The 15,254-nt window shown below is 46.6% G+C and overlaps 1 protein-coding gene across 1 annotated transcript; it reads right to left on the bottom strand.

Moving 5' to 3' along the window:
- Positions 1–178: 178 nt before the first annotated feature.
- Positions 179–10,636, bottom strand: LOC146358023 (olfactory receptor 10V1-like). Its single transcript, XM_084853329.1, has 3 exons — positions 9,716–10,636; positions 726–779; positions 179–238 (listed from the first exon to the last, which is right to left on the bottom strand). Exons 1-3 carry the CDS (start codon positions 10,634–10,636, stop codon positions 179–181), a joined length of 1,035 nt encoding a protein of 344 aa, XP_084709455.1.
- Between the last annotated feature and the right edge of the window lie 4,618 nt (positions 10,637–15,254).

Below are 15,254 nucleotides of genomic sequence, written 5' to 3'. Positions count from 1 at the left end.
TTCAGGACAAGTTCCCACCTAGTTTGTAACCACCCATAATAGCTCCCTTACTTATCCTTTTTCTTGGGCTTATAAATAGGATATGGATCTTTTTGCCAATCCCAGTTTGGCCAAGGAACCACAGACAAGTTGTTACCTTTTTCCTTTGGGTGCCATTTTTGGTATGTGGAAAGCAATCTCACTGGATTGCTGTCAGCCCAAGGATGTTGTCAGCCCGGTAGCTGATCCAAATGAGAGCCTATGGTAGGGCTGTGTCGGGGAGACATTTTTCGTATTTATAACACATTTTTCTTTCCTGAAGGAAACCCAAAGTGAATAGCAAGAAATCTGCACCCCAATCAATCTATACATGATCAGTGTCAAAATAACAGCCAATAATATTTATTGAACAATAAAGAAATAGTCATATCAAATTAATATCAAAGTTATATCACATGTTTCTCATAAGAACATAAGAAGAGCCATGCTGGATCAGACCAAGTGTCCATCTACTCCAGCATTCTGTTCACACAGTGGCCAACCAGCTGCCCATGGAAGCCCAGAAGCAGGACATGAATGCAACAGCACCCTCCCACCCATGTTCCCCAGCAACTGGTATACATAGGCTCACTTCCTCTGATACTGGAGGTAGCATATAGCCATCAGATCTAGTAGCCATTGATAGCCTTTTCCTCCAGGAATTTGTCCAATCCCTTTTTAAAGCCATCCAAAGTGGTGGCCATCACTATGTCTTGTGGAAGTGAATTCCATAGTTTAACTATGCGCTGTGTGAAGAAGTACTTCCTTTTATCTGTCCTGAATCTCCCACCAATCAGCTTCATAGGATGACCCTGGGTTCTAGTATTTTGAGAGAGGGAGAAAAATGTCTTCCTCCATCATTAGAATATTAGAGTCAGTGTTGCCATCAGGGTAGGACTTCAGGGCAGATGTCCAGAGCCCCACTCACCAGAATGGGGGGGGGGCAGGCAAATGCAACAGAGCTCTGCAACTTGAATAGCTCCTTTAGAGTTCTCGCTTGTTCTGACTGAAACCCAGAGCGGATTCACTGCCCCACTGACATCGGAGCCACCAGCCTGCATTGTTTGAAGTAATATGCATTACCATCTAAAGAGGGGACTCCCCACCCCCTTGCCATAAGATCATTAAATCCAGAGTCTAAAATTACTTAACTGCACCACTGACTGTAATGGAAGTATGGTGTCATAGGTAGAGTGTTGAGTCTGGTTGTGCAAAACTCTAGTTTGACTTGCTTAGGACCAAACTGGACATAAAAAACGAAGAACCATGATTGATAGTGGCTAATTCAGTCCATTGCTGCTTGCCCTGAGCAGTGATATGGTGGTCTGGAAATCTAACTAAATACATTCCCAGAGAAAGACATGTGTCAGTGAGGACACTGATGATACAGCTTTATCAGCCCTACGTCTCACTTACTAGGGACATTCCTTGGTGAAAACTGGTTTTGAATTTCAATATTTAAACATGCCTTGGATATTTAAAAACGAAGGTAAAATTTGTGGGGAAACATGGGAGGGTTATGAGTGGAAGATGATAATGTCTAGACCCTTTGTAAAATTTTGTAAACGAGATGTGATAGAAGTTTCATCTGAAAGCATGCTGGGTGTCATGCTGTAGTGTACCTTGTAAACCTTTTTGGCCAGAAACACAGTTAGCAGGTTCAAAGGAGACTGCTGTAGCCAAGACATCTATTTTGCCATGTTCAAGATGGCTACAAGATTGCTATAGCATATAATTATCTTGGTCACACCAAGGTTTCCTGAATACCTGATGATAAATTCCATCTTTTCTGTGCTAATGGTAACTTAATCTCCATTTCAGGATAGATATCTTTAATGGCTTCTCTAGAATCCACAGTATTCTCCCCCTCTGTTCTCTAACTACTTTTGCATGGAGATAACAGTTATCTCATCTAATTATTGTTACTTCAACATGTTCCCCCTTGGGCCCAATCCAATGTGATTCTTGCACTGATCTTTCTGTCTCAGTGCTTATTTTCTGGAAGAAGAAGCACCAAATCCCTGGATGGGGAGTGTTTTCATCAGAGTTTAATATATTGTTTTTTCCAGGTGCACTCACAATTGCTCCTTACAGTACTTTCAATACACATAAAATGAGGCCTCTGACTTAAAAGGCATGGAAGCATCACTTACAAATAATATGTGTGTTTATTGCTGAGTTGTCTTCAGAAACTGATCATAACAGTTTTTTAGTTCTTTTGTAAGTAAGACTGATGAGGATATAACCATTCCTAAGTAACAGTTGCACAGTGTAAGATGCGCTAACAGAGACTAAGGGTGCAATCCTATGCATGTTTAGACAGAGAAAAGGACTACAACTCCCAGCATTCCCCAGCCATCAAGGGGAACCTGCTTGCATGGGGCAAATGGCACCTGAAACTGCATCAGTTTGGGGTTGGGTGGGTGGAGTTCTGCAAGTAGAACTGAATGTCATCAACTGCCTAGGTGTGGGGCAGTGAATGAGTGGAGGCTTGCTCCCCACACCTCTCATCCCCACCCACCCTCCATTGCACTCAGGTGCAATGGAGGACAAATTACTTCCAAGTTGGCATGTTTAGCAAACAGCTCTCCTCCATGTCCAGCCCTCCTCTGTGGGATTAGGGGTCATTTGGGGGCCATCAGCTTTTAAGATCAGTAAGGCTCTGCGGATCTGCGCACCTCCATAAGAGCATGCGTTCACTTTTCCATAACAGTGCACATTTGCAACAGCGCCATTTCAAAGCAGCCGGGCGGGCTGGCTGCCCCCTCCACCCTCCCATGGTCAGTGAAGTGCAATTAGAGAGACTTACTTTTGAGTAAGCATGTTTATCCAGCACACGTTCACAACAGCGCAGTTTCAAAGCCAACAGCGCAGTTTCAAAGCCTGCCTGCCCCCTCTCCACTCTTGCGGTCAGTGAATATTTAAAACAACAGGCAAAGGAATTCTCCTGACCCCTTTGCTCATGTACTCAGCAAAGTGCAATTGAAGTTGCTTCTGGGTAGACATGTTTAGCCCTCTGCTCTCCCCACGCCACTTTCCCTTCTGCCAATCAGTGCTGCTCCCAAGAGCCTGCACTGAGGGTGGTTCAGGTCACACAGGCTCCCAAACTGTGCTGAAACCTCCATGACGGAAAATCCATCAGAAAACCAGTTTCCAAAACAAACAATCTCCCCCCACCCCCGGATTTTACAGCAAGAAAGGGCATGCTTGCTATGGAGAAGGGTTTAAATCATGTGCCACAATTGTATTGGGACTATAGCAGGACCAGAGTAAATACCCTATGTAGATAGGCCCTCTTTCTTTCTTTCTTTCTTTCTCTCTCTCTCTCTCTCTCTCTCTCTCTCTCTCTCACTCACACACACACACACACACACACACACACTGCAGTATTTTCATGTGTTTCCTTTAACACAAAGACCTGGCATGTCCCCCCTCCCTCTAGCTTCATGGGGTGAGGATGGACCCAGACTCACCACCACCATCCTATAATTTTTGTTTGTTCCTGGATGTGTTCATCTTATTCCCATCCCTCTCAAACCATTCAGTGCAGAAGGCTGCAACCTCTGTCCCTTTAATTGATTATCTTGAATTATGGTCAGTGAGGTTCTGTATGTCTGTGTGTGTGCACGCATGCATGCGCATCCATACATGTAATTTCTACTTAAGGGTTCTTCTTTGTGAGGACAAACAAAATTTCCTTTCCCTTTCATTGGATTGCTTCCCAGAATCGCCACCCTTCAATGTCAGACTAGGAGTGGTTTCAGATGAGGTTTTTTTTATCATGCATCACCCTGCCTCATTCACAGAATTTTGCAGGGGGAGCATCCAGACGTTGTTGTTATCCACTCATAGCCCTTCACTACCCCTGCTGTCATTTTTTTAAAAATTCAGTTGAGCTTACTTTCAGAGCCCACCTGAGGGGAAAAAATGATTAAATGATTAAAAACTGCTTGGGGATGGGGGTGATTTGTAGGAGAGAATCAGAGGATGCGGGAGATGTTAATCCACTGATTCTCCCCTTCCAAATGTTCTCATACCTGCATTTGCCCTACAATGAAAACACAGGATTGGGAACCCTGTGTTGCGTTCATAACATATTGTTAGTACTGGCTGACCTTCCTTTTTAAGGAGATTGTTATTAATGGCTGCTTGATGTTTCTTCAGTGGGAGTTAATGGCTGGGAGATCTAGGGCTTTTTTACGTGAGGGTTAATCAACTGTTAATTGGCTACATCTGCTTTTGGTTTTGTCACAGAAATGACATCCAAGCATGACACAAAGAGCATTTCCTTGCCGGCTTTCCCACTACATAACCTCTAAGTGGCACTGTGGTATAGGAGAATAGCGCGAATACACAAGTGAAAAAAGCATTTTCTTTCACCATTAAAAATTAAATACTGCATTTTTCCTACTCTAAAAAAACTCACCAAAAGTGCTCTTTAGCGAAACTGGGGGGTCATGACATCATCTAAAGAACCTGTAAACAACCATGGGTAGGGAATGACAAGCACAAAATAAATGCCTTATGTAGAAAAGCCCTTCATGATTGGATATCTTCTTTGAGTGATAGCCATCAGAGCTTGGGGAAGGCGTGTGTTTTGCTGCTTGTCCCTGCTTATGTTCTATATTTGTAAATGCAGAAAATATTACAAATATGTCAAAAGTCCCCAGTGCACACTCATCCAAAGGAAACCAAACCTGGGTCATGCTGTCCTTGGAACTTTTCACCACTTGAAGAAGTAAGGAATTTGCAACACTATGTTGTTGTTGTTGTTCAGTTGTTCAGTCGTGTCCGACTCTTCGTGACCCCATGGACCATAGCATGCCAGGCCTTCCTGTCCTGCGCTCTCTCCCGGAGCAAGCTCAAGTCCATATTCATTGCATCAGTGATGCTATCTAGCCATCTCATCCTCTGCCGTCCCCTTCTCCTTTTGCCTTCAGTCTTTCCCAGCATCAGGGTCTTTTCCAGAGTTTTCTCTTTGCATTAGGTGGCCAAAATATTTGAGCTTCAGCTTCAGTATCTGTCCTTCCAATGAGCACTCAGGGTTGATTTCCTTTAGGATTGACTGATTTGTCCTCCTTGCAGTCCAGGGGACTCGTAAGAGTCTTCTCCAGCACCACAGTCCGAAAGCATCCATTCTTCAGCACTCAGCCTTCCTTATAGTCCAGCTCTCACAGCCATACATTACTACTGGGAAAACCATAGCTTTGATTAGACAGACCTTTGTCGGCAAGGTGATGTCTCTGCTTCTTACTATGCTGCCTAGGTTGGCCATAGCTTTCCTCCCCAGTAGCAAGCGTCTTTTAATTTCATGGCTACAGTCACCATCTGCAGTAATCTTGGAGCCCAAGAAAATAAAATCTGTCACTGCTTCCATTTCTTCCCCTTCCATATGCCAGGAAGTGATGGGGCCAGATGCCATGATCTTCATTTTTTTAATGTTGAGTTTCAAACCAGCTTTTGCACTCTCCACTTTCACCCTCAACAAGAGGCTCTTTAGATCCTCTTCGCTTTCTGCCATTAGGGTGGTATCATCTGCATATCTGAGGTTGCTGATAATTCTCCCGGCAATCTTAATTCCGACCTGTGATTCATCCAACCTGGCATTTCTCATGATGTACTCTGCATATAAGTTAAATAAGCAGGGTGACAATATGCAGCCTTGTTGTACTCCTTGCCCAATTTTGAACCAATCGCTTGTTCCGTGTCCGGTTCTTACTGTTGCTTCTTGACCCTCGTACAGGTTTCTCAGGAGACAGGTAAGGTGGTCTAGTACCCTCATCACTTTCAGAATTTGCCAGAGTTTGTTGTGATCCACACAATCAAAGGCTTTAGCATAGTCAATGAAGCAGAAATAGGAGCTTTTCTGGAATTCTCTTGCTTTCTCCATGATCCAGCGAAAGTTGGCGATTTGATCTCTAGTTCCTCTGCCTCTTCGAAACCCAGCTTGTACTTCCGGTAGTTCTCGGTTCGCATACTGCTGAAGCCTAGCTTGTAGGATTTTGAGCATCACCTTGCTGGCATGTGAAATGAGCGCAATTGTGCGGTAGTTTGAACACTCTTTGGCATTGCCCTTCTTTGGAATTGGAATGTAAACTGACCTTTCCAGTCTTGCGGCCACTGTTGAGTGTTCCAAATTTGTTGGCATATTGAGTGCAGCACTTTAACAGCATCATCTTTTAGGATTTTAAATAGCTCAGCTGGAATAGTGTCATCTCTGCTAGCTTTGTTGTTAGTAATGCTTCCTAAGGCCCACTTGACTTCACTCTCTAGGATGTCCAGATAAGTTCAGTGACCGCACTATCATGGCTATCAGGGACATTCAGATCTTTCCTGTATAGTTCTTCTGTGTATTCTTGCCACCTCTTCTTAACCTCATCTGCTTCTGTTAGGTCCCTGCCTTCTTTGTCCTTTATCAATGGATCGTTGCACAAAACGTTCCCTTGAGATCTCCGATTTTCTTGAAGAGATCTCTAGTCTTCCCCATTCTGTTGTTTTCCTTGATTTCTTTGCATTGTCCATTTAAGAAGGCCTTCTTGTCTCTCCTTGCTATTCTCTGGAACTCTGCATTCAGTTGGACATATCTTCCCCTTTCTCCCTTGCTTTTCGCTTCCCTTCTTCGTCAGCTACTTGTAAAGCCTCATCAGACAGCCACTTGGCTTTCTTGCATTTCTTTTTCTTTGGGAAGGATTTCGTTGCTGCCTCCTGAACAATGCTACGGACCTTCATCCATAGTTCCTCAGGCACTCTGTCTATCAGGTCTAATCCCTGAAATCTATTCCTCACCTCCACTGTATATTCATAAGGGATATGATTTAGATCATACCTGAATGGTTTAGTGGTTTTCCCTACGTTCTTCAATTTAAGCTGAAATTTTGCAACAAGAAGCTCATGATCTGAGCCACAGTCAGCTCCAGGTCTTGTTTTTACTGACTGTATAGAGCTTCTCCATCTTTGGCTGCAAAGGACATAATCCATCTGATTTCGATATTGACCATCTGGTGATGTCCATGTGTAGAGTCGCCTCTTGTGCTGTTGGAAAAGCGTGTTTGCTATGATCAGCGTGTTCTCTTGGCAAAACTCTATTAGCCTTTGTCCTGCTTCATTTCCAAGGCCATGCTTGCCTGTTACCCTGGTGATTTCTTGACTTCCTACTTTAGCATTCTAATCCCCTATGATGAAGAGGACATCTTTTTTTGGTGTTAATTCTAGAAGGTGTTGTAGGTCTTCATAGAACCGATCAACCTCAGCTTCTTCGGCATCAGTGGTTGGGGCATAGACTTGAATTACTGTGATGTTGAATGGTTTGCCTTGGATTCGTACTGAGATCATTCTATTGTTTTTGAGATTGTACCCCAGTACTGCTTTTCCCACCCTTTTGTTGACTATGAGTGCTACTCCATTTCTTCTAAGGGATTCTTGCCCACAGTAGTAGATATGATGGTCACCTGAATTAAATTCGCCCATGCCTGTCCATTTTAGTTCACTGATTCCCAAGATGTCGATGTTCAGTCTTGCCATCTCATGTTTGACCACCTCCAGCTTACCTTGATTCATTGATCTGACATTCCAGGTTCCTAAACAATATTGTTCTTTACAGCATCGGACTTTCTTTTCACCACCAGACACATCCACAGCTGAGTGTCCTTTCGGCTTTGGCCCAGCCACTTCACTCTTTCTGGCGCTACTTGGAAATTCCCTCTGCTCTTCCCCAGTAGTGTATTGGACACTTTCCGACCTGAGGGGCTCATCTTCCGGCGTCATATCTTTTAGCCTTGTGATACGTTCCATGGGGTTTTCTTGGCAAGGATACTGGAGTGGGTTGCCATTTCCTTCTCCAGTGGACCACATTTTGTCAGGACTCTCCGCCATGACCTGTCCATCTTGGGTGGCCCTGCACGGCATAGCTTACGGCTTCACTGAGTTACGCAAGCCCCTTCGCCACAACAAGGCAGTGATCCATGAAGGGTTGCAACACTATAGTTGCAACACTATAGTTCCACCTTAAGACGTTGTTACAGGCAACTTACCTTGACTTCCCCAAACAAGCTATTTACCCCAGGTGAAACAACAGGCTTTGCACCTGCTCTAGAGTTTAGGAGCAATTTTTCCAGTAGAGAGGGAAGGTGTGTTTGTGATCTCTACGCTCCAAGTGATGGTGTTCAGTGGCATTTAAAAACTGTCATCTTCCAAGGGGAACCTGGAGGAAGCAATTTCCATGTCTGTGTGCAGAGTTGATACGTAGATGATACAATCAATAGCAGCAGTAGGCAATCTGGTGCCCTCCAGATGCTTTGGACTACAACTCTCATAAATCCCAGCCAGCATGGCCAGTGATCAGGAATTATGGGAGTTGTAGTCCAAAATATCTGAAGAGGAAACAGGGTTACCTAACCCTGATCGAGAGGACATTCTCTTCAGCCTTGGCAGTGATGGATCACATGTTTTGTAAGAGCTCCCATAATGCTTTTTCAGTTCACTAAGCTTAGCGATAAATGTGGTTGAACTGTGTTATCAGTACTTTGTTCCTTTCAGCAGTGGTCCTAGACCACATCCCCCAGTAATCTGCCAAACTGCTTGCCTCTTTTATCTTAAGTCTTCTTGGTAATTCTTTAACATTATTTTCATGAGAACAAAACTAGATGTGGCAATGTATCTTTGCATTTGTGTCAATGAGGGATTTCCTCACAGTGCAATTAGTGGCTTCAGAGGAGTTTTCCTCAGAACCACAGGAGGTGAGAATAAGGTTAATTCCCCTTCTAGGCCTGCTCCAATCCCAATAATTAATAAAAACAACAACAACCCTCAGCTGATGCTATCTGCATGTTAAAAGACCTGCAGGTTAAATGGAAAGGTGCATTTAAAATCACACCTCCTTTGGCCCCTAAGGTGGTTTACTATGACACAGTTTGGGAGAACCCCTTTGGCAATACGAAGCCATTGCTGATCCAGGAGCAATTTACAATTATTTTCTATTCTTTTCTCATTGTAGGGGAACCTCTTTCAGCCCAAGGGCCAAATTTAATTTTGGAGGAGCTCTCAGGGGCTTCATTCTAGTGCCGGGTGGGGTTGCAGGCAAAGGGCAAATGGAGCAGGGCCAAAGACACACACGCATGCACCCAAGCAAAATCCCTTAGTACCGCAGTGTAACTGAGCCTTAGAAGAGGCATTTCAGCCTTTTACAATGGGGAAAAAAACTGCACAAATGCTGGGAAACCACCAAAAGATCAGTGCTGGGGGAAAGGAGGTATGCCCAGGGGAAGGGGGGATGCACATCTGGGAGAACACAGAGGACTGGATTTGGCCCATGGGCCTGAGGTTCTCCCCCTCTGTCCTATGCCATACACATGACATGGGTCACGTTATTTTAAGCACATGCATCAACCATATCTTGAAGTATGGTGAAGTCACCAGGAATTGCCATAAGGCTAAACTAGACATTATATACAGCAGCTGCCACTCCATGCCTCTTTATTCTTGCTCCCTTGTGACATTTAATGCAAAGAATGCATGGCATAATGCCATCACAACTTCATCTCTCCCCACTTCCATCAGCTAAAGATGTCAGGCAGGGGCAGGGAGCTGTACATGGTGCAATAATCGTGTGATGTGTCATTTGCATTAGACGTTACACAGAAGAGAAAATGAAGGGATATGGAGTGGGTGGCAGCTATGTGTGCCTGACTTCCAGCTTGGCCTTCAGAGTGAGTTTTCTTATGGCATCCTTGAGCTCCTTGTTTCTCAGGCTGTATATAACAGGGTTCAGAATAGGGGTGCCAAAGGTGTACACCAGTGACAGCAACCGATCCATCTTATCAAACTGTCTGGATTTGGGGTGCAGGTACACCAAAGAGCCACAGCCATACTGTAGCAATACCACCATGAGGTGGGAGGAGCAGGTGTTGAAAGTCTGGAGCCGTCCCTTGGTTGAAGGGATCTGCAGGATTGTCCTGATGATACAAATGTACGAAATGGCAATGAGCAGGAAGGGCACAGAAAGTATTAGGATGCTGCCGATGGACTGGGCAATCTCCTCAAAGTCGGTGTTAGTACTTGCCAGCTTCAACAGTTGATTGATGTCGCAGAAAAAATGTTCAATCTGGTTGGAGCCCTTGAAAGGAAGGTGGAATACCAGGATTGCAATTTTTATAGACAACAGTCCCCCAAGAGCCAGCGAGGTGGCCGCTAGCCATACACATCTCTGCCAAGTCATGATATGAGCATAATGCAGAGGGTGGCAGATAGCAACATAGCGATCGTAAGCCATTGCCACTAGAAGGAAGCTGTCAGTGCTGCCCAGGGCTATGAAGAAAAACATCTGGGTACCACATCCTCCAATAGTGATGCTCTTCTGCTCTTGTAAAGTGTTCACTAGCATCTGGGGTGCCACAGACGTTGTAAAGCAGAGCTCGATTATGGAAAGGGACCACAGGAAGAAGTACATGGGAGTATGCAAGGGGGGATCTTCCCAGATAGCCACTATGATGAGCAGATTTCCTGAAATGTTGGCTATGTAGACCAGAAGCATGGCTGTGAAGACCAGGGCCTGGATAGGTCTGTTGTTGGGGAAAGCTAGGAACACAAATTCAGTCACGGTGCTGTGGTTTCCTGGGATCATCTTGCTTTCTCCTTTCTGATAAAGTCAAAGAAGGGTTAACTAGTCCCAGAATGTCATGAGCAAATCATTTTATTTCTCAGCAGAAAACTTTCAAGATTGGGAATCAACTCAAGTCAACCCGATGGCCTTGTAGGCCCCTTCCAACCCTACTATTCTATGATTCTATGAACCCTGGGAATGAAACTAAGGCTACAGCCTCAGGCACACTTTCCTGGGAGTAAGCCTCACTGAACATAGTGGGGCTTACTCCTAGGTAAGTGTGCATACGATTACAGCCATATCGCCCAATCATAGGAAAGTTTATTCAGAAGTAAGTCCTACTGTGTTCAATGGGCTTACTCCCAGGAAATTGTGTTTAGACTTATTGCCTTATTTTCACCCCATCTATTTTATCCCCATGTTTGACTTCGAAAAGAATGCTTTTCCAGGTTAGTTGAGCTGCTGTATCTGGGCAGGATGAAGGTTCATCCTCAGCCCTCCCTTAACCAATGGGCTCATCTGGCAGTGTGCCCTTTTGTCCTTCCTGCTGTTTGTTTTATCTTCTCGTAATTAAACTGTATGTCTGGTCAGCACTCCTCAGCCAGTCTCTTCAGGTGGTGTCTCACAGAGCTACCAAACAGGCAAAGTGGTTAAGTTATTTGTAATTCTATTTGTAATATTAATTGTACTGTCCCAGCATTTCATTAATTTGGATAAATTCCACTATATATGCTGATCACCTACTCTAGGCAGGGGGTGTTATATATTGGTTATTTCCAGCACTTATTTGTTATTACTATATGGAAGTTTCCCATATGAAGTTAACTTAAACATTATCTATAAGGAATCTTAGAATGGTTATCTTTCAAGTAGGTTGATACTGAGTACTTAAACCCATTAATAAAGATATAATACAATTTTTATTTTGAGATGTTTGTACTGGTATCAGTTTCCCATTTCTATGAACCCTTCCCCATTTTGTAAGTTAAAAGGCATGCTACTAAGAGCAATCCTTTTGTTCCCTTCAAATAAATTTTGAAATTTAGTCAAATTGCTCTCATAAAATCTTCTAATGCGCACCAAGAGATCATGGGTTAGTTCCAGAATAAGTCATATTTAGAGTAGACCCATTAAAACCAATAGGGCTTCAGGTAGTCATGGCTCACTTACATCCCATTGATGTCTAAGTGTCTACTCTAAGTATGACTAAGGGTGTAATCCTATGGGCGCTAGACAGCAGCTAGACAGACATAGGAGTTTTCAGTTTTCAGGAACCAACCTTGAAGCCAGCGATCCGAGGTCGGATCCCAGAAAACTGCCTCCCTACCCCTTCCCCTGCCACCTTGGAAGAGCAGCGCAGAGCAGGGGAAAAGGGGGTGTTCCCAAGGGCAGGGAGGGGAGGGGATGGCAGAAGTGCCAGTACAACACTTTCTATGTGCTGTCCGGCCTCCCCACCCCCTGCTCTGAGCCGCTCTGGCTAGACAGCCAAAATAGGCCATCTAGCTGCAAATGCAGGGTGGCCAGAGCACAGAGGAGATGATCCCCTCCACACTCCACCCGCCCTGCATTGGATAGTTGGTCACTTCCGAGTTTGGAGGCGGCCGACTATCTCCATAGGATTGTGTCAGGGTGAAAACTGAGCCAATAGAGCCCCAGAGCAGTTCAGATTCTGAGGAGGAACAGCAATCCGTGGGAGAGGAGCTCGCTCATCTCTCACAAGCACAGCAGCTGGCAGAGATTCCTCCTGCCAGCATTCCTGGGAGAGATAGTGACCCTGGCAGTGAGAGAGCGCTGGAGGGGGGCTTGCTGGACACTCGCTGGACGCTCGGTGCAGACGCAGGGAGCGGCGACAGATGGAGGGTGCGGAAAGGAGACATAGCGCTCGTTTGGCGCGCAAACGGTCGCATCCCGAGGACCCAAGGGAAAGAGGGAGGAACTCTCCCTAGCCCATAAGTTCAGGGTCTTCCCCTGATTCTCCTTCAAACGGGGACAAACTGACTTACCTGGAGCTTAGGCTACTCTGCTGTCTTTCCCCGGTGCTGTTCCTTGCTTTGTCACTAGTGATTAGTATCTGAAAGAGTCATAAAGTAATAAAGGAATAAAGTCTCGGAAAGAATTCCTCGTCGTCTGTGTCCTGAGTTGGCTATTGGTGGGGACTGCAAGAGGCAGCTAGGGCGCTCCTGACGGCTTGGTCCCCGTTCCTCTTTTTTTCTTCTCTCTGCTCCTACTGCCTCTGGAGTCTGCCATGGACTCGGCGGTGCAAGCTCTCGCTCAAGAGAACCAGGTTGTTTGTGATCAAGTGGCTCAACTGACAACTGCTGTACGGAGTCTGCAAGCTGAGGTTCAACCCCCACCACCTCCGATTCCCCCCCGCCCGCTGCAAGTGCCCAGTGGCTCTGCCAGAGAAGTTTTCTGGTGAGAAAGGACTTTTTCAGATTTTCCAGGCCCAATCGGAGCTGTACATGCGCCTATGGCCTGAGGATTTCCTGACGGAACAGGTTCGTGTGGGCTTCATCATTAACCTACTTTCAGACGTGGCAGTTAGATGGGCTTCGGGACTTCTTCTCGCTAATGACCCCCTGCTTGGGGACTATCTAGGTTTCATGACAGTGATGGCCAGGTTTTTCGGTGACTCCCTGCGCACGCAGACAACTTCTCAGGAGAATTACCGCCTCAGGCAGGGCAAGGACTCAGTTTCCAGCTACACGACAACTTTTCGCTTGCTGATGCAGGATTTACAGTGGAATGATGCTGCGCTGGTGGCTCAGTTTTTGGACAGTTTGAATGATGAGATCTTGGATGAGCTGGCACACACGCCTAGCTCGCCTACTTTGGAGGGCCTCATCCAGACCTGCCTCCAGATAGATAGTCGGCTGGAGGGGTGCTGGCAGACCCGGTGGGGCGCCGGGGGCTGAGCTTTCCTTCCTCCCATTCCCCCATGTTTCCTGCCCCCTCCCCCACCCCCCGCCCCTACAGTGGGGGCGGAGGAGACCCCAGTGCAGCTGGGAGCTACCTGAGCCCTGCTGCCGCCAGAGGAACTACAGCGGCGGTGTGCAGAGCGCCGATGCTTTCAGTGTGGAAAGCTGGGACATTTCGCCAAAACCTGCTGTGCTAGACCCACAGCCCCACTGCCTCCCCCTCCTCCCCCTCCTCTCCCTCCTCTCCCTCCTCTCCCTCCTCTCCTTCCTCCTCCTCCTTGTCCCCAGGCCTGACTAGGCTGCCCCCCAAGCCTGTTGGGGGTCTCCAATGTGGGGGTCAGTTCCCCACCAGGTGGGTGCCTTCCACAACACCCCCACCCTCCCATCTGCTATTGCATGTTCACCTCTGCTCCTCCCAGTGGGTGGGGTGGAAGCCCTGGCTTTAGTGGACTCTGGGGCTACAACCAGTTTCATGGATGAAACATTCACTCTCTTCCACAAGATTCCTACCCTGCCTCTTCCTGCTCCCTTGGCAGTGGAGACCATCAATGGGTGTCCTCTTTCTTCGGGCGCGGTGACCCGGATTACAGCTCTGCTCACTCTGCACGCCCAGTCCCACGTTGAGTAGATTCAGTTTCACTTGGCCAAGGTTCCCCAATACCCAATCGTGCTGGGTGTTTCCTGGCTCTCTAAGCATAATCCTCAAATTTCTTGGGGGCTTCAGCAAGTGGAGTTTGCATCTCCCTACTGCCGGGAGCATTGCCTCCCAACTGAGGCGCCAGTCCCAGTCCAGGCCTTAACCCTTTCCTCCCCCCCCATCTGCTTCTGGCAGTTCTTCAGCTACCGTGATCCTCCCAGAGAAGTATGTGGCTTTTCGGGATGTTTTCGACAAGAAGGAGGCTGACCAGCTCCCCCCCCCCACTGCCCATTTGACTGTGCCGTTAACCTCATTCCTGGGGCGACCATCCCCGCTGGCTGTATTCGATGTCGGAGCCGGAACTTCGAGCTCTGTGGGAGTTTTTGGACACAAACCTCAGACATGGCTACATTCACCCCTCCTCCTCCCCTGCCTGTGCCCCTACCATGTTTGTGCGCAAAAAATTGGGAGAACTTCGCCCGGTGCACGATTTCAGAGTGTTGAATTCGGTCTCGATCCCCGACAAGTACCCCCCTCTCCCTCATACCGGAGATGCTGGAGTGCCTGGGGCGAGCCAAGATTTTCACAAAGTTGGACCTGCATGGCGCCTACAATCTGATTCCCATCTGGGAGGGTGATGAGTGGAAGACCTGTTTCAGCACTTGGTACGAAGCATATGAATACCTAGTGATGTCATTTGGGTTCGCTTGTGCCCCTCCACGTTTTCGTGTTTTATGAATGCCATCTTCCGGGACTATTTGGACACTTTCCTCATTGTGTATCTCAATGATTTACTTATATTTTCTGAGGACCCCCATGCCCATCAGCACCATGTCTCTGCCGTCCTCCAGCGCCTCCGCGAGAACCATCTTTATGCCAAGCTGGAGAAATGTGCGTTTGACCTCTTTGGACTATCTTGGCTACATTATCTCAGCTGACGGTATCAGGATGGATCCTGCAAAGGTCCAGGCTGTCCTCTCCTGGCAGGCTCCATCCACCAAGAAGGACTTGCAACGTTTTCTGGGGTTTGCTAATTTTTACAGGAAGTTCCTGCCCAGCTTTGCTCAACTGACATCTCCTCTCA

This window comes from Heloderma suspectum, chromosome 1 (genome assembly GCF_057233095.1).
Source record: "Heloderma suspectum isolate Gila_16-S chromosome 1, 16-S_ref, whole genome shotgun sequence".
In the NCBI taxonomy this organism is placed as follows: Eukaryota; Metazoa; Chordata; class Lepidosauria; order Squamata; family Helodermatidae; genus Heloderma; species Heloderma suspectum.
Note: the sequence above shows the minus strand (reverse complement) of the source record. Positions and strands in the feature narration are given on the sequence as shown.